Below are 19,049 nucleotides of genomic sequence, written 5' to 3' on the forward strand. Positions count from 1 at the left end.
CCTGGGCCTGGCAGGAAATTTGGGGGGATGTGGGCGCAAAGGGCCAAGTGAGCTTTGCTGCTGTCGGTCCTGAAGCAGACTGAGGGTCTGGGGAGGTGGGGATCTCCGGGGGCACCGAGGCTTCCTGGCAAATCCACGTGCTCTGTGGGGGTTTTGGGAGAGGGCTGGACCTGCCTGTCGGTGTCCAGCTCGTGCTGGAGATGGGGAGAAGGTTCTGGAACGGGATCCAGAGATCGGGAGAAGGTTCGGGAATGGGATCCACTTTGTGAGAAGGTTCTGGAGTGGGATCCACAGCTGGAGATGGGGAGAAGGTTCTGGAATGGGATCCACAACTGCAGTGGGTAGAAGGTTCTGGAATGGGATCTGCAGCTGGAGATGGGGAGAAGGTTCTGGAATGGGATCCACACCTGGAATGAGGAGAAGTTCTGGAATGAGAAGAACATTCTGGAACGGGATCCACAGCTGGAGATGGGGTAGAAGGTTCTGGAATGGGATCCACACCTGGAATGAGGAGAAGTTCTGGAATGAGAAGAAGGTTCTGGAACAGGGTCCAGAGATGGGGAGAAGGTTCTGGAATGGGATCCAGAGATCAGGAGAAGGTTCTGGAATGGGATCCACTTTGTGAGAAGGTTCTGGAATGGGATCCACAGCTGGAATGAGAAGGCTCTGGAATGGGATCCACAGATGGAGATGGGGAGAAGGTTCTGGAATGGGATCCACAACTGCAGTGGGTAGAAGGTTCTGGAATGGGATCTGCAGCTGGAGATGGGGAGAAGGTTCTGGAATGGGATCTACAGCTGGAATGAGAAGGCTCTGGAATGGGATCTACAGCTGGAATGAGAAGGCTCTGGAATGGGATCTACAGCTGGAATGAGAAGGCTCTGGAATGGGATCTACAGCTGGAATGAGAAGGCTCTGGAATGGGATCCACACCTGGAATGAGGAGAAGTTCTGGAACGGGATCCACAAGTACATGAATGAGAAGGCTCTGGAATGGGATCTGCAGCTGGAGATGGGGAGAAGGTTCTGGAATGGGATCCACAGCTGGAATCAGGAGAAGTTCTGGAATGAGAAGAAGGTTCTGGAACAGGGTCCACAGCTGGAATGAGAAGGTTCTGGAATGGGATCCACAGCTGCAGTGAGAGGGTTCTGGAATGGGATCCACAGCTGGAATGAGGAGAAGGTCCTGGAATGGGATCCACAGCTGGAGTGAGGAGAAGGTTCTGGAACGGGACCCACACCTGGAGATGGGGAGAAGCTCCTGAACTGAATCCCCCGTTGTGTTTGGGCCTCGGGGGTTTTGGGCTTTTCCCCGTGGCCCCTTTGCTTCCCCCGCAGGATAAAGGGATTTCTCCTCATCCTCGCCGTCCCTCTGCCACAGCCTGGGCTTTTCCCCCCTTTCCTGCCCAGGACATCTCAGCCTCACCGGAGGTGCTGAAAGCAGGCAGGGACAGGAAATCATTTTCCTCTCCTTCCTCAGTCTGCCTTTCCTGGGGCTCAGGTGCAGCTGTGGGTGGCTTTTGGGGACACAGAGCCACTCTTTGCATGTGAGGGTCAATGATTTCCTCCTAAATGATTACAATTAATTTAAATGTTTAATTTAATTGCATGAATTACTGCAGGACAGGGGAGAGCAGTGCTGGGGAGGGGTTTTGTGGAGGCTGCCCAGCCCAAACTGCCTCTGGTGAAAGCGAGGAGGGTCCCAGGGCAGGGAAATTCCAGGGACTCCGTGTCACAGGGGTGCCTGGAGCCGAGGGGTGGCCGTGCTGTGCCCTTGCCCTCACTGGGACTCTCTGGTGACACTTTTCCAGGCCATCATCCACCCCGACACCAACGAGACCATCTTCATGCCTTTCCGAATGTCAGGTACGCCATGTCCCGGCCCTGCTCCTGGAATTTGGATAAAGCACGGGGGGGTGGGGTTCTCCTCTGGTGGAATTGAATCTTGTCAGCATTTAGACCAAGATCAGGAAGGAATTCCAGCACCAAAATCCCTTTGCAGGCGAGGAAAATGAAAATCCTGCATTCCATTGTGAGATTTAGTGTTAATATTTTCCTTTTTCCTTTGCTTTTTCCTTTCCTTTTTCCCTTTTCCCTTTCCCTTTTCCTTTTCCCATTTCCTTTTTAATTTTCCTTTTTCCTTTCCTTTTCCTTTCCTTTTTCCTTTTCCTTTTCCTTTTCCTTTTCCTTTTCCTTTTCCTTTTCCTTTTCCTTTTCCTTTTCCTTTTCCTTTTCCTTTTCCTTTTCCTTTTCCTTTTCCTTTTCCTTTTCCTTTTCCTTTTCCTTTTCCTTTTCCTTTTCCTTTTCCTTTTCCTTTTCCTTTTCCTTTTCCTTTTCCTTTTCCTTTTCCTTTTCCTTTTCCTTTTCCTTTTCCTTTTCCTTTTCCTTTTCCTTTTCCTTTTCCTTTTCCTTTTCCTTTTCCTTTTCCTTTTCCTTTTCCTTTTCCTTTTCCATTCCCCTTTCTTTTTCCCCCCTTTCCTTTTTCCCCCCTTTCCTTTTTTCCCCTTTTCTCCTTTCTCTCTCCCTTCCTCATGGAGGTGACAGGCACTTCGTATTTTAACTGGACCCCAGCCAGAGCCTTTCCTGGCATTTTTTGAGGGATCTGTCACTACTGGGAGCATTTTAACGTGGCAGAAAATGGCAAATCTTGCTGCCCACAACTCCAGGGGTGTAAAATACAGGGCAGCAGCTTCATCCATCCTCGCTGGATGAAGAGGAGGGGGCTGGGGGGGTTTATTCCCTGAGAAAGAATGGGATGATCCCTGTTTTTCCATGGGCTATGACATCTCATAGCCCCAGCACTGGGATTCCAGGGAGGATCAGCTCCTCTGTGCCTTAATAAGCTGTTTAATGATGAAAAATTAAATTAAAAACCCTCTTTGGGGTTTTCCCCCTGTGCTCAGGTCCCCAGCAGCCCTCCTGGGAGTGCCAGTGCAGCCCTGGTGCTTTCCCAGCAGATTTATTGAAATAAACAGGACCTTTTCCATGGTTTTGGGTGCAACCCCCCTGATTTGGGCACAGGGGAATGAACGGGGTTTGGGGGATGATGGGTGGAGGGGGAAGAGAAGCCAGCACCCTTTGCTTTGCTGCCTTGCCCTGAATTTGTCTCCCAGATTTTTTCTTCCTCTCAGGTCTTTGCCCTTTTTGGTTGCAAATTGGGTGCAGGAAGTGGATTCAGTGATATTGGGGGAATGCTCCGAGACCTCCTGGTGGAAGCCAGAGAGATGAATTATAATTAGCACAGGAATTGGCAGCCACAGCAGGGGGAACGTGAAGCGTTTGATTTCTGTGGTGCTCCATAGGATTTGAGGAAAAGACTTGGGAGAGCTCGAAGAGCAAATAAAGGATGGGAGATCCAGGAGGGCGCTGGGTGCTGGTTGGAGCATCAGGTGGAGTTCCAGGCTGTGCCAGGGTGGTGGCAGTGAGGGCACCTGGAGTCCCCAGACTGGGACGTCAATTCCAATTCATTAATTTCCTTTTCTTTCCCCCACAGGTTACATCCCCTTTGGAACGCCCATCGTAAGTATCTGGTTGTCAGAAATGACTGCTGAGCCCGCTGTGCTCCCTGCAGCTCAGCACCCCGTGCCATCCCCACAGCACGCCCGGCGTCCCCTCTCCTGGACAGGGGATCCGTCACGGACACCCCTGCCCTGCTCGGGGGTTCCATCTGCTGCTCAGGGCTGTGCTTATTGAGGAATTGAGAAACAGTTGTGGTTATCTATTAGCTATGGGTTATTGATGAATTCACCCAACTCTGTCTGAGGGTTTTATCTATTCATGTACTGAGGGGATTGATCTATCATCAGGTTATTGATGAATTCACCCAACTCTGTCTGAGGGTTTTATCTATTCATGTACTGAGGGGATTGATCTATCATCAGGTTATTGATGAATTCACCCAACTCTGTCTGAGGGTTTTATCTATTCATGTACTGAGGGGATTGATCTATCATCAGGTTATTGATGAATTCACCCAACTCTGTCTGAGGGTTTTATCTATTCATGTATTGAGGGTATTTAATCTATTATCTCTCAGGTTATTGATGGATTAACCCAACCTCTGTTTGGGGGTATTTATCTATTAGTGTATTGAGGGGATTGATCTATTATCAGATTATTGATGAATTAACCCAACCTCTGTTTGAGGGTTTTATCTATTCACGTATTGAGGGTATTTATCTATTATCTATCAGGTATTGATGGATTAACCCAATCTCTATTTGAGGGTTTTATCTATTCATGTATCTAGGGTATTGATCTATTACCAGGTTATTGATGAATTAACACAATCCCTGTTTCAGAGGTTTTATCTATTAATGTATTGAGGGTATTTATCTATTATCTATCAGGTATTGATGGATTAACCCAATCTCTGTTTGAGGGTTTTATCTATTCATGTATTGGGAGTATTGATCTATTATCAGGTTATTGATGAATTAACACAACCTCTGTTTGAGGGTTTTATCTATTCATGTATCTAGGGTATTGATCTATTACCAGGTTATTGATGAATTAACACAACCTCTATATCAGGGTTTTATCTATTAATGTATTGAGGGTATTTATCTATTATCTATCAGGTTATTGATGAATTAACACAACCTCTGTTTGAGGGTTTTATCTATTAATGTATTGGGGGTATTGATCTATTAGTGTATTGAGGGTATTGATCTATTATCTATGAAGTTATCAATGAATTAACCCAACCTCTGTTTGAGAGTATTTATCTATTATCTATCAGATTATTGATGAATTCACCCAACGTCTGTTAGAGGATATTTATCTACTGCTGAGGTTATTTATCTGTTCATATATTGAGGTGATTTATCTATTCTGTATGAGAATACTGATGAATTAACCCAGCCTCTGGTTGAGGGTATTTATCTATCATTAAGGGGGTTTTATCCATTAATATATTGAGGTTATTAATCTACTGTTTATGAAGTTATTTAGGAATTAACACAGCCTCAGAGATTATTTATTTATCTATTATTGAGCTTATTTTTCTATCAATATATTGAGGCTATTTATCAATTATCTATTATTATCTGTTATAACTATTGAGTTTATTGATGAATTAACCCAACCCCTATTCAAGGTTATTTATCTATTATAGAGGTTATTTATTTGTTAATATATTGAGTTTATTTATTTGTTATCTATCAGGTTATTGATGAATTAACCCAACCCCTATTCAAGGTTATTTGTCTACTATTGCGGTTATTTATTTTTTAATATATTGAGGTTATTTATCTGTTATCTATCAGGTTATTGATGAATTAACCCAACCTCTGTTTGAGGTTATTTATCTACTGTTGAGGTTATTTATTTATTCACATAGAGGTTATTTTTTATCAAATATCAGGTTATTGATGAATTAACCCAACCTCTGTTTGAGGTTATTTATCTACTGTTGAGGTTATTTATTTATTCACATAGAGGTTATTTTTTATCAAATATCAGGTTATTGATGAATTAACCCAGCCCCTGTTTGAGGTTAACTATCTATTATTGAGGTTATTTCTCTATCAATATATTGAGGTTATTTATCTATCATCTATTAGGTTATTGATGAATCAATCCAACCCCTATTTGAGGTTTTTTATTTATTACTGAAGTTATTCTTCTATCAATATATTGAGGTTATTTTTTATTAAATATCAGGTTACTGATGAATCAACCCAGGTTGAAGTTAATTGTCTGCTATTGAGGTTATTTATTTTTTTAGTATTTTGAGGTTATTTATCTGTTATCTATCAGGTTATTGATGAGCTAACCCAACCTCTGTTTGAGATTATTTAGTTGCTCTTGAGGTTATTTATTTATTCATATAGAGAGGTTATTTTGTATTAAATATCAGGTTACTGATGAATTAACCCACCTCTGTTTGAGGTTATTTATCAATTCAAAATCATTCCCACAACCTCCTTCAGCACCTTCATCTTTCCCTCTGCAAAGCTGAACTCGTTGCTGGCAAAATGCAACTCCTGCAACACTCAGATTTCATTTTTGGTCACTTTTATTTTGCATTTCCGTGGTTTAAGGGTCTCTTCCCAACGTGAGGAGCTCCAGCTCAGCCAGGCAGTGCCGTGTGCTCTCGTTTGGGTTAATTAACCCAGAGATGAAGAGGAAAGGGGAAAGATGAAGGTGCTGAAGGAGGTTGTGGGAACGATGTTAAATGGATAAATAACCTCAAACACAGGCTGGGTTAATTCATCAATAACCTGATATTTAATACAAAATAACCTCTCCATATGAATAAATAAATAACCTCAGTAGTAGATAATTAAACAGAGGCTGGTTAATTCATAATACCCTGATAGATAATAAAAAATAACCTCTCCATATGAATAAATAAATAACCTCAATAGTAGATAAATAACCTCAAACAGAGGCTGGGTTAATTGATCAATAACCTGGCATTTAATACAAAATAACCTCAATATTTTAATAGATAAATAACCTCAATAGTACATAAATAACCTTGAATAGGGGTTGGATTAATTAATCAATAACCTGATGCTTAATAAAAAATAACCCCAATATATTGATAGAAAATAACCTCAATAGTAGATAAATAACCTCGAATGGGAGTTGGGTTAACTAACCTCCTGAGGCTGTTCCTGAGGGTGATTTCTCCTTGTTTTTGGGAATTTTGGGAGTGTTTGGGTGCTCTCCATGGCCAAAGGCAGAAGGGAGAGAATTGTGCCTGTTCTCCTCCTGCTGAATCGTCACCTCACCCAAACAGGAATGGTTGATTTAGCCCAGTTTTGTGGGAAACTGAGGCACAGTTTGCCCCCAAAAAATTGGAGTCAAGAGGCACTTTATCCTCAAAGCCACCAGCTCCTGCTTCAGCTTATTGGTCCATTAAAATGGCCGAAGGAGCAAAATACACTGAATTTAATCTCCGTAAAGCCAGCGGTGCTCTAGGCCTGGCTCGAGGAGGGGATCAGCAGGGCTGCTGCTGTTTGTTGTGGTGGGCAAAGCTTCGCTGGGAACTTTGTGTGGGGCATTTTAAAAGAAAAGGTTAAACAAAAACGAGTTAACGATCAAATTGACAATGAAATCGGCCCCAATCCAGAGCTGTCAGAGGAGCCGAGAGCTGTCAGATGAGCCCAATTTCAGGAGCTGTAAAGGATAAACTGGAACCTCTTGTCATTTAGAAAAAAAAAAACCCAAACGTTTCAAATGTTAAAATTAAAATGTAACATTTATGCCAATCGATCTGTGAAATTTAGTGACAAAATTGGCAGCCTGCTCCAGCATAAAAACAGTTTGAGTCTTCTATTCCACAAAGGGGGATGGGATTTCCTCAAGAGAGGCTCGGGCTGGGCCGTCCTTGTCCTCGGGGAGGATTTGTGCCTGTCCCCAGGTGGGGTTTGGGGTCAGCCGCGCGCCCCGAGCCGTGAGCGGGGTGGGGATGAGCAGTTTAGGGCCGTGGCCCTCCCGGGGGTATTTCCCTCTGCAGAATAATCCACTCTGGGGGAGCTCATTGTGAAGGGGATTAAGGCTTTGGGGGGATAATGGGATCGTGGTAGCGGCTCCCCTGACGCCTCCAAATCCCAAATCCCCAATCCCGGGAATGTTCCTGCTCCCCGTGGCCCTGCCCCGGGCTTGGCCTCTGCATCCCTTCCGTGCCGGGTTTGGGGCAGCAGAGGGGACAGCCTGGGCTCGCTGTGAGCGTGCAGGCTTTGGCTTTGCCCTTTCCCCCATTTCCAGCCCTTTCTGGAATTCTTTCCCTGCAAAGCAGCTGCTGGGCTGGAGCCCCTTCCCCAGGCTGCTGTTTCCTCCTCTGGGGGCAAGATTTATCCATGTTTAGGAAATGCAGCTCAACCCTGGCCTTGAGGGCAGAGTCCTGCTGCCACCACAGCTTTCAGCACCCGGTTTCCCCCAGCCATCCAAAAATCGGGCTTTGGATGAGTTTATAGAGAACCTCTGAAGAGCCAGGTGGGAATTCGGGGCTGCAGGTGACCGTCCCACCTCAGGCAGGGTTTGGGGTTTGAGCTGGGGCTGCTCAGAGCTCCCTGATGTCCACGGGGTGGCTTTGGGGCCACCAAGGGCCCTTCACACCTGATCACCAATTAAATTCTGTCGCTGACACTTCGCCAGTGTTTAGGAGCTCTTTTTTTTTTTTTTTATTTTGTTTTCCTTCTTAGTTATTTTTTCCCCTGACAGTAATTAAAAGTGAAATTGTACATTTCTTGACAGACTCTTGCACATATGGAGAGTTTGCATTTAAACGTGCCTCTTTCAGTCATACAGATTTTGGGTGCTCTTTTTTTTCTTTATTTATTTATTTTCCTGCCGGAATTTTCCCCCGGCGCTCAGCCCCAGCCTCTGCCTGGCCCCGTTCCTCCCCAGCCTCGTCATCCCGCTGCTTTGGGGGGCACCAGGGCTCGGGCTTGGGCTTGGGGTGAGGGGGGCTTCGTTTGGGGCTGCGTTAATTAATGCCGAGCTCCGCGTGGGGGAACGGAGCCGTAAATTAGTGGGAGCTGGCTCTGGGCCAGGGAACAAAGTCCCTGCAACTCCACGAGAGTGGGAGGAAAAGCTGGAGGAGGAGGAGGAGAAGGGAGAGGAGATGGGAAGGGAACGAGGCCGCCCAAGCCCCGGCCCCTTTTGTTCGGGGCCGTTTCTCCACGGCCCCGGCGGAGACGACATTCCCTCCATCCGTTCCCTCCATCCCTGGGATTCCATCCCATCCCTTCCCAAATTCCTGGGGATAAGCTGAGGAGACGCTGGGGAAGGTCTGAGGGTGGGGACGAGCTCCCAGCTTTCGGAGACAACGAGTGGAGTAAACGGATGGAGTTAAAGAGTTGCTCGGCCTTTTAATTCCGCGGGGTTTTGCAGGCAGAAAACACCTGCAGAAATGTGGGGGGCTGGGGGCACAGGGAGGGAGGGAAGCGTGGCAGGCTTCTCTTATTGCTGGGAATTCTTTGTCCTGGCTGTGTTTGCTGGGCTGGTCCTCGGGATCCCCTTGCCTGCATCCCTTTCCTCTTCCTCAGCTTCTGGTGGCCTAAACCAGGAAAAAATGGCCCCAACGCAGGAAACGTGGCCCTAAAACAAGAAAAAACTGCCTTAAACCAGGAAAAATTACCCTAAAACAGGAAAAAATTGCCTTAAACTGGTAAAAAATGGCCCTAAAACAAGAAAAATGGCTCTATAGCAGGAAAAATGTCCATAAAGCAGGAAAGGTGGTCCTGAAAAAAATAAAAACTGCCTTAGACCAGGAAAAAATGACCCTAAAGCAAGAAAAACTGCCTTAAACCAGGAAAAATGGCCCTAAAACAAGAAAAAACTGGCTTAAACCAGGAAAGCTGGCCCTAAGGCAGGTGTTTGTGTGTCAGGATGGGATTTGCAGAGCTGTGTCCCTGTGGTGCTGTGAGACACAACCCAAGGACACCCCAGGCCCAGGACACACCTGTGTGGCCTCAGGTGCAGCCACAGGTGACCTTGCAGAGCCTCTGGTGTCCCAGTGCAGGCCCCAGCAGGGAACATCTGGCCAGATGTGCTGGGCTGCCCCAAGCCTCGGGGGGACAGTGACACACCAAAAAAGATGAATGAATTCAAATAAATTCAATTAAAAGAAAATCCAGGCTCCCAAACAGGAGCAAAGGGCTCCCAGGTGGCTCTGCTGGCCTCAGATTCCAGAGGGATTTTCTCCTGGTGCCCCAAACAGGGAATGTGCCAAAGGAAAATGAGAACACCCCGTTCACTGCCAGTAGTGACAGCTTTGAACTCTTGTCTCCGTGCAGGGTTTGTGTTCCCCTCCAGAAACACCGGAATTAGGGAATTGTTTGGGTTTTAATGGGATCCTTGGGCAGTGCCAGCTGCCAAGGGATTTTCAGGGTGTATCACGAGCAGTAATTAAAGGTGCAGAGCTTTCAGGAGCAGCCACATCAGCCAGTTCCACCCCTGGAAAAAGGAGAGACGGGAGGCTGAAAACGACTGGGATGACAAAAATAACGGGAATGAAATAAAGCCAGAAATGAGGATAATTTATTCAAGTCCCTGGAAATCAGCTTGGCTGTTTGCACGCCTGGAAAAGCACGGAGAGCAAACCAGGGATGCTTTAATAATGAGAGAATCTCTCCTCTTGCAGGTTGTTGGTCTCCTCCTGCCCAACCAGACCCTGGCCTCCACTGTGTTTTGGCAGGTGAGGCTCCTTGGGAAGGGTGGGAGTGTGGGGAGGTGTCTTGGTTTGAAAAGCCAGGTGTGTGCTGAGGAAGGCAGGAGCTGCCCCATGAACAGAGAGAGCTGCCCCAGCTCTGACAGGTGGCAATGAAGGGTGGCAATGAAACACAACCCAGGACAGGAGGGAAGAGCTGGGTTTTCCCAGAGGACAGGCTGCTGCTGTGGCTGTCCCACCTGGCCATGCTTTAGGGACAGGATTTGCCTGGACCCATCCAGGGAAAGGCCTGCAAGGGGCTGGAAACAAACCTGGGCTCCCCTTTTCATCCCACACCTTCCTTTGCCATGGCAAGGAAGAGGCAGAACAGGCCAGGAGCAAAAATCAGATTTTGGAGGCTTTTTGTCTGGGTGTAAATGCCTCTTCCATGTGCACATCCACGGAGGTGTTGGCCCTAAACTCATTCATCTGCCTTTGGGAGGATGAGGAGCTGGGATTTCCTTGGGGAAGGACGTTGGAAGGGCTGGGGATGATGGGAGGCCCTGTTGCCAGGAATTTTGGGAATAGCTGTGCGTGGCAAAGCCCAGGAGCCCTGCATTCAGTCTGCTACAGGAACTTTGGGGGAAAACAATCTGCGTGTAGGGAGGTGCTGGTGTGATTTCCCGTTCAGATCCTGGGAATTAAGAGTAAGGGGAGGAAGCAGGCACGGGAAGGAGAGATCCATAGTAAACACACCACAAGTGTGATTCCGTCGCCAGCTGAAACGAAGGAACGAGTTATTTTCAGCCTCCTTTCTATGGCAAATGTCTTTTTATTGTCTGCTGAGAGTGGGGATGGAGCTGTGCAGTCAGGAAGGCTCTGAGCAGAGTGGGATCTGCAGGCAGCATGGGGAAGGCGGCGGGACAGCCCTGCCAGGAGTTTGGGCTCTGCTGGGAGCTGTCCCAGAGGAGGAGTGGCTGGGGACATCCTGAGCCACTCAGGGCTTTGAAGGCCGCTCACCCGCCCTGTTCAGGGACATCTGGGATGGAATCCCAGGCTGGTTCGGGTGGGAAGGGACTGTAAATCCCATCCCATTCCACCCCAGGTGGGCAGGGACACCTCGCATTATCCCAGGCTGCTCCAAGCCCTGTCCAGCCTGGCCTTGGACACTTCCAGGGATTCAGGGGCAGCCCCAAGTGCTCTGTTCCAGCCAGTTTAGTGCCGTGTGTGTCCATAAGCTGGGCCACCTGCTCATCTCCTGCTCCTCAGAAGCCTCCTGTGACCCTCTGGGAGCCTTTGGAGCTCAGGAAGGGCCTGCTGGAATGGCACTGGGCCTCCTGCTGCATCCTGACTGCACATGTCTGGCCAGGACACCAGGAGGAATTTCTTCCCATTAAGGGAGATTGGATATTGGAAGGGGATGCCCAGGGGGGTTTGGAGACCCCATTCCAGGAGGTGTCCAAGGAAGGCCTGGACAGGGCACTCAGAGCTCTGGGGTGGGGACAAGGGGCAACGGGCACAGCTCAGTGACCCTTGGAGGGGTTTTCCAGCCTCAGTGATCCTGGGATTCTGTGGGATTATAACCCAACAGCAGTGAGGGAGTTGGGGCCAGGAGAGGAGCTGCCCATCCAGGGAAGCAGACCTGCCCTCAGGACTCCTTGGAATGTCCATCCCTCCACTTGAAGGGCATCAGCTCACACCCTGCTCCCAGCGAGGCGTTGAGCTGGGAGCAGCCCAAAGACAGAAGAGATTCCCTCAGAACTCCCAGAAGGTGGGATTCTGTTGGGATTGTGCTGATGCTGTGTCTCTCTGTCCTGCAGTGGTTGAACCAGAGCCACAACGCATGTGTGAACTATGCAAACCGCAACGCGAGCAAGGTGAGCCTGCTGCCACCGTGAGGGTGGCCGTGACAAACCTCCCTGGGCCCTGATTCCGGGGTGAGGGTGGTGACAAACCTCCCTGGGCCCTGATTGCAGGGTGAGGGTGGTGACAAACCTCCCTGGGCCCTGATTCCGGGGTGAGGGTGGTGACAAACCTTCCTGGTTCCTGACTTCATGGTGAGGGTGGCCATGACAAACCTCTCTGGTCCCTGACTCCAGGGACTGAGGGTGGCCTTGACAAACCTCTCTGGGCCCTGATTTCAGGGCAGTGAGGGTGGTCATGACAAACCTCCCTGGTTCCTGATTTCAGAGACTGAGGGTGGCTGTGACAAACCTCCCTGGTTCCTGACTCCAGGGCAGTGAGGGTGGTGACAAACCTCCCTGGGCCCTGACTCCAGGGTGAGGGTGGTCATGACAAACCTCCCTGGTTCCTGACTCCAGTGACTGAGGGTGGCTGACAAACCTTCCTGGTTCCTGACTTCATGGTGAGGGTGGTGACAAACCTCCCTGGTCCCTGACTCCAGGGCAGTGAGGGTGGTGACAAACCTCCCTGGGCCCTGACTCCAGGGTGAGGGTGGTCATGACAAACCTCCCTGGTTTCTGACTGCAGGGACTGAGGGTGGCTGACAAACCTCTCTGAGCCCTGACTTCATGGTAAGGGTGGCTGTGACAAACCTCCCTGGTTCCTGACTTCATGGTGAGGGTGGTAATGAAAAACCTCCCTTCCCTGATTTCATGGTGAGGGTGGTGCAAATGAAAAGGAGCAGGCTCCATGGAGTTGCCCAAAAAGAAGTTTAATAACAGGGTGAAAAACAACAAACGTGGAGGAGTCGAGCACAGTACAAGGGGCAGGATCCAAAGCCCTGAGACAAAGGGAAAGCAACACTATAAACACTTGGGGGTGGAACATTCTGGAAGTATAACCATATAGGGGAAACAAGTAACCAATAGGGGAGCAGAACTTAGCATAACCTATAGGGAATACATAACAGGGCATAACCAATGGGGGAGCAGGACTTGGGCAGCTTAGCATGACACCAAAGGCTTCTGGGGGAGCTCTCCAGCTCACCCTAATTTAAACAAATGATTCCCAGGGCTTGAAACTCATGCCTGGGTCTTTTGGGGTAAAATCTGTCTGACTGTGAGTCACAGCTGGGCCAATTCCCCCACACAGCCAGGAGGAGCTGTGGGCCTGCCCCGGGCATTCCCATTCTTTTGGGGCAAAATCTGGCTGACTGTGAGTCACAGCTAGGCCAATTCCCCCACACAGCCAGGAGGAGCTGTGGGCCTGCCCCGGGCATTCCCACATGGGAACACCAATCCTGCCTCTTCCCTGCCATGAGACCTCTGGGGGATTTCTAGAGTGGCCATTGTCCCGTGTTTAAAATCAGTGTGACCAGCAGAAGGATCTGGGAATCACTGCAGGCACAGAAATGAGATCAAGTACTCGGAGCTGAACCAGTCCATGGTCCCAGCTGGTCTGGAATGGTTTAACTAACCTCTGGGGGATTTCTAGACTGGCCATTGTCCCGTGTTTAAAATCAGTGAAAGCAGCACAAGGATCTGGGAATCGCTTCAGGCACAGAAACGAGGCTCAAGGCCTCGGAGCTGAACCAGTCCATGGTCCCAGCTGGTCTGGAATGGTTTAACTGGGATCTGAAAGAGCACTGAGCAGAAAGGTGCCTGGGCTGGGGGAACAGGAGGAAGCTCCATGATCCCATCTCCCAAGGATTCTGTCCATGCTGGCGGCAGTGGGGAGTGCTGGGTCTGCCCCTGGGAAGTGCTGAGGGTATTCCTGGGAAATGCTGGGGCTGTCCCTGCTCCATCCCTGGTGGGGCTGTCCCTGCTCCCTTCCTTCTCCTCAGCCTCCATTCATCCCGTGTTGGGATGTGGGAAGCTGAGCTGGCATCCATCCAGCTCACTGAGAGAACATTTCACAGACAAAATATTGACTGTGGCGAGTTTGGGGTTCAGCACTCCAGAGTAGAAATGCTAATTTGGTACCATTTGCTGAATTTCACTCACATCCTTCCTTTGAGCTGCTATTATTATAATTTTCTGATGCCAATTAATTTTCCATTCCCTGTAACCTTGCTCAGGAGGCCACGATTTCCTCGCTTTTGCCTCTCGGGATGACAGCCCATGTGTCACAGAACAATATGACAAAATTAAACCTGCCTCTGCTCTGAAACAAATACACCAAAACCAAAACAAACAAACAAAAAAAAGGGGGGAAAATGGGTTGAATATTAATAACCAAAAGTTTGTTTATTGAAAATATGTTTTGTTTTTCTTTCCAAAGCCTTCTCCGACATCCAAGTTCATCCAGGGCTACTTGGGAGCTGTCATAAGTGCTGTCTCAATAGCAGTGGGTAACTCTTTATATCTCTGGATTTCATGACTAAGGAGCTGCTTGGGAGATGTTTTTTGGATTGCTGAGCATGTTGATATCTTTTAATTGACTTAACTCTGTCTTGATAACCAGCAAATGCTGTCCCCTGGGGTGTGGCTGGCCCTGCATGCCCGGGCTTTGCAGCAGAGCCAGAGCTCAGCTCCTCCTGCACTGTGCCTTGGCTGCTCTGTGAACTCCCACTCTCCCTCGTGCATTAACTGCTGGGGAATTAATTAACCAGGCTCATTGAGAGACCTCGAGGCTGCAGGGCCCTGGGTGGCAGGAGAGGAGAGGCAGAGTTCTGGAATGTTCTCCTGGGATGGAATTACATCTTCCCCTGTGGGTGTGTTTCAAGCTGGAGCTGGAGTTCAGGTCATGGCGTGGAACCCTGGAATGGGTTGGGTGGGAAGGGACCTCAAATCTCTGTGTGAAATAATCTGTGAGAGAGGAGCTTTTGACATTCCTAAAATCAAGCTCCTGTGGGTTTTAATACATTCCCAGAAGCACAGGTTGACATTAGGAGCAAGATCAGCCCTTCCCAAAGGGGCAGGAACAGTTTGGAGGAGCAGCTTGGGAAAGTTGTTCCTTACACTGGGGTTTGAAATTATCCCCAAACGGAGCAGTTGTACCTTTTCCTTTGGAGCATTAAAGATCCCACAGCAGTTGGTATTTTTCCCTCTGGCCAAGACAATTCCCCATTTTTTCAGGTCACAGAGACTTTGCTCCTTGTGCAGCTGCCAGGCCATTTTCCAAAGGGTGTGGAGCTGTTGAAGGGCCTCGAGGTTTTGAGGGAAAGCTCCATTTTATTGGGTACCTCTGTTCTGGATGGTTTGCCATGTCTCAGTGTGTGTGCTGGGCACTGCTGCTCCTGTCCCCTCTGCTGTCCCCTCCTGCAGAGCTCACCTGAGCTCCCAGCCCAGCCTGGCTCACCTGGGCTCCCAACCTGGCTCACCTGGGCTCAAAACCCAGCCTGGCTCACCTGAGCCCCCACCTCCCTCACCCAGGAGCTGTGCTCCCTTTCCCAGCTCAACTCTAACCCTAACCCCATCCTAACAACCTCAGCGCTTTGGTTTTCCACCCACAGCTTCCCGGGGAAGCATGGGATGGTTTCCCTGAGCTCCTCAGTGCTTAGGCCAGCATTCTTGTCACCTTGTGAGTCAGCACAGCCTGGCTCACCTGAGCCTCCAGGCGGGCTCACCTGAGCTCACAGCCTGGCTCACCTGAGCTCAAAACCCAGCCTGGCTCACCTGAGCCCCCACCTCCCTCACCCAGGAGCCGTGCTCACTTTCCCAGCTCAACTCTAACCCTAACCCCATCCTAACAACCTCAGCGCTTCGGTTTTCCACCCCCAGCTTCCCGCGGAAGCATGGGATGGTTTCCCCGAGCTCCTCAGTGCTTAGGCCAGCATTCTTGTCACCTTGTGAGTCCCTGAGGTGACAGTCCCCAGCTGGACGTGCTGCTGCTCCTCACACCCTCTGTTCCAGCCCCGGCACGCTCCGGTGCTGCTGATCCATGGTTTTGGCATTAATGCTCCTCTCCCTCTTGGAACAGGGGCACATTAGAGGGGCAGGACACACGGACAAGGATCTTGGCAGAGCTTTGTCCCCCGAGCAGCTGGGAGGCTTTGGTAAGGACCCCGTGGGTGTGGAGCTGTCCGTGCTCGGGCATCTGCAATTCCTGGGGCTGCTCAGAGCAGCTGGAGCAGGAGGGACTGTGGGGTGCTGTGGGAAACCCCTGTGCAAAGAGGTGTGAGAAGCTCCCTGAGATGTTAGGGAATAAAATGGGGGTGTTTCAGCCTTGTGCGAGCAGAGATCTCCCTGCAGGGGGGAGCTGCTGCCTCCTTGCAGTGCCACCCTGTCCCCAGGCTGGCATCCCACCAGGATGCCCTGCATGTGTGGAACAGTGCTGGCCCAGAGCTGTGGTGCTCAGGGGGTCAGAACAGTGCCACAGGGACAGGCAGGAGCTTTCCGTGGGTCTGTGGATGGTCCAGGGTGGAGAAGGGCAAAAACCTTCTGGGGTTCTCCTTCCTGATGTTGGGAGCTTTTCCTCCACATGGAACATGAAAGGCAAAAACATTCTGGGGTTCTCTTTCCTCATATTTGGGAGGTTTTCATCCACATGGAACATGAAAGGCAAAAACATTCTGGGGTTCTCTTTCCTCATGTTTGGGAGGTTTTCTTCCACATGGAGCTGAAGGGCAAAGACCTTCAGGGGTTCTTCTCCTTCCTCATGTTTGTTTGGAGGTTTTCCTCCATGTGAAATATGAAGGCCAAAAACCTTCAGGGGTTCTTCTATCCTGATGTTAGAAGGAGGTTTTCCTCCACGTGGAACATGAAGGGCAGCAGCCTTTAGAGGTTCTTCTCCTTCTGGGTGTTGGAAGCTTTTCCTCCATGGGAAACATGAAGGGCAAAAACCTTCTGGGGTTCTTCTTCCTGATGTTGGGATGTTTTTCTCCACATGGAGCAGGAAAGGTAAAAAAGCCTTCAGGGGTTCTATTGTGATGTTGGAAGGAGGTTTTCCTCCTTGTGGAATATGAAGAGCAGCAGCCTTTAGAGGTTCTTCTCCTTCTGGATGTTGGAATCTTTTCCTCCATGGGGAACATGAAGGGCAAAAACCTTTCCTGATGTTGGGATGTTGTTCTCCACATGGAGCAGGAAAGGTAAAAAAGCCTTCAGGGGTTCTATTGTGATGTTGGAAGGAGGTTTTCCTCCTTGTGGAATATGAAGAGCAGCAGCCTTTAGAGGTTCTTCTCCTTCTGGATGTTGGAATCTTTTCCTCCATGGGGAACATGAAGGGCAAAAACCTTCTGGGGTTTTTCTTCTATCCTGATTTTGGGAGGTTTTCCTCCACGTGGAGCATGAAGGGCAAAAACATTCTGGGGTTCTTCCATCCTGATGTTGAAAGCAGATTTCCTCCATGTAAATATGAAGGACAGCAGCCTTTAAATGTTCTTCTTCTGGACGTTGGGAGCTTTTCCTCCACATGGAGCATGAAGGGCAGCAGCCTTTAGAGGTTCTCCTTTGGATGTTGGGATGTTTTTCTCCACATGGAGTGGGAAGGGTAAAAAAAACTTCAGGGGTTCTTCTTCTGTCCTGATGTTGGAAGGAGCTTTTCCTCCTTGTGAAATATGAAGGGCAAAAACCTTCAGGGGTTCTTCTATCCTGATGTTGGAAGGAGGTTTTCCTCCATGTGGAGCATGAAGGGCAGCAGCCTTTAGAGGTTCTTCTCCTTTTGGATGTTGGAAGCTTCTCCTCCATGTGGAGCATGAAGGGCAAAAACCTTCAGGGGTTCTTCTCCCTCCTGATGTTGGAAGGAGCTTTTCCTCCACGTAGAACATGAAGAGCAGCAGCCTTTAGAGGTTCTTCTCCTTATGGATGTTGGGATGTTTTCTTCCACATGGAGCTGAAGGGCAAAGACCTTCAGGGGTTCTTCTCCTTCCTCATGTTTGTTTGGAGGTTTTCCTCCATGTGAAATATGAAGGCCAAAAACCTTCAGGGGTTCTTCTATCCTGATGTTGGAAGGAGGTTTTCCTCCATGTGGAGCATGAAGAGCAGCATGTGAGGTTCTTCTTTAGAGGTTCTTCTCCTTCTGGATGTTGGGAGGTTTCCCTCCACAGAGCACAAAGACCAGAGCCTTCACAGGTGTTTTTTCCTGATGTTGGGAGGAGGTTTTCTCCACGTGAAGGGCAGCAGCCTCTAAAGGTTCTTCTCCTCTCTGATGTTGGAAGAAAACCTTCCCAGCGGAGCAGGGATGGCACAGGGGGTGTGCAGTGAGTGTGTCCCCACAGACATCCCAGTGGGAACACTCCTGAAGGTGTGGAATGCTGTCTGAAAGCCCTCACGGCTCCCACCAGCCTGGAGAAAGCCCTGCAGAGCAGGGAGCCTTTGGGATGTGGGCAGACCCTTCCCTGTGTGCAGGGAGAAAGGGCCTGGAGAGGCCCAGAGAGGACAGAGCAGTGAATTTGTGCTGTGCCTCACGCTCTGTGTCCTCACACCAGGGACAAGCACACTGCTCCATCAGGGCCGGGGTTGGCCTCCTTGTCCTGCACTTGAATGGGAAATCTTTGCAAATATCCTGATTTTCTTCCCTTTTTAGAGAGAGAGGAATTGCTACAACCACAACTCCCGATTTCCAGCCCTGCAGGTGAATCTGGGGAGGAATCAATATTCTTTTATTCCACATTTCTCTCCCCATATTTCCTTTTCTCTCCAACTCCTGCCATCCCAACCCAAGTCAGGGCACAGAGCTGTGCCAGGTCCAGAATTCCATCCCTTCTCCTGTGCATGACTCGGGTGAAGGAATCTTGGAATAAGGCTGGGAAAGGTGTTTGGGCTGGAACAGATCCTAAATCCCAAATCCCAAATCCCAAATCCCAGATCCCATCCCACCCCTGCCATGGCAGGGACACCTCCCGCTGTCCCAAGTGCTCCAATCCCCAGTGCCCAACCTGGCCTGGGACATTCCAGGGATCCAGGGGCAGCCCCAGCTGCTCTGGGAATCCCATCCTCTAACGTCTCCATTTCTCTTTCTGTGATTGTAGTTTATTTTTATCCCACTTTCCCCCCACCAGCCTCTTTCCTGCCTTTTCTTTTGCTCCCTCGTTTTACCGCTGTTCTGCAGAGTGATAATGTAATTTTTCCCCCAAACAATTGAGTGGATTCCTGGGATTAGG

General features: G+C 49.3%; 1 protein-coding gene across 1 annotated transcript in view; it reads left to right on the plus strand.

Moving 5' to 3' along the window:
• The window catches only part of SFXN5 (sideroflexin 5), a 100,738-nt gene that overhangs the window by 35,907 nt on the left and 45,782 nt on the right, over positions 1–19,049 (plus strand). Inside the window, exons 5-9 of the mRNA XM_039724599.1 lie at positions 1,812–1,866; positions 3,494–3,519; positions 10,100–10,153; positions 11,926–11,982; positions 14,288–14,353. Coding sequence (XP_039580533.1) covers positions 1,812–1,866; positions 3,494–3,519; positions 10,100–10,153; positions 11,926–11,982; positions 14,288–14,353 — 258 coding nt within the window. The remainder of the gene's footprint in view (positions 1–1,811; positions 1,867–3,493; positions 3,520–10,099; positions 10,154–11,925; positions 11,983–14,287; positions 14,354–19,049) is intronic.

This window comes from Passer montanus, unplaced genomic scaffold (genome assembly GCF_014805655.1).
Source record: "Passer montanus isolate IOZ18808 unplaced genomic scaffold, ASM1480565v1 scaffold109, whole genome shotgun sequence".
NCBI classification, from domain to species: domain Eukaryota; kingdom Metazoa; phylum Chordata; class Aves; order Passeriformes; family Passeridae; genus Passer; species Passer montanus.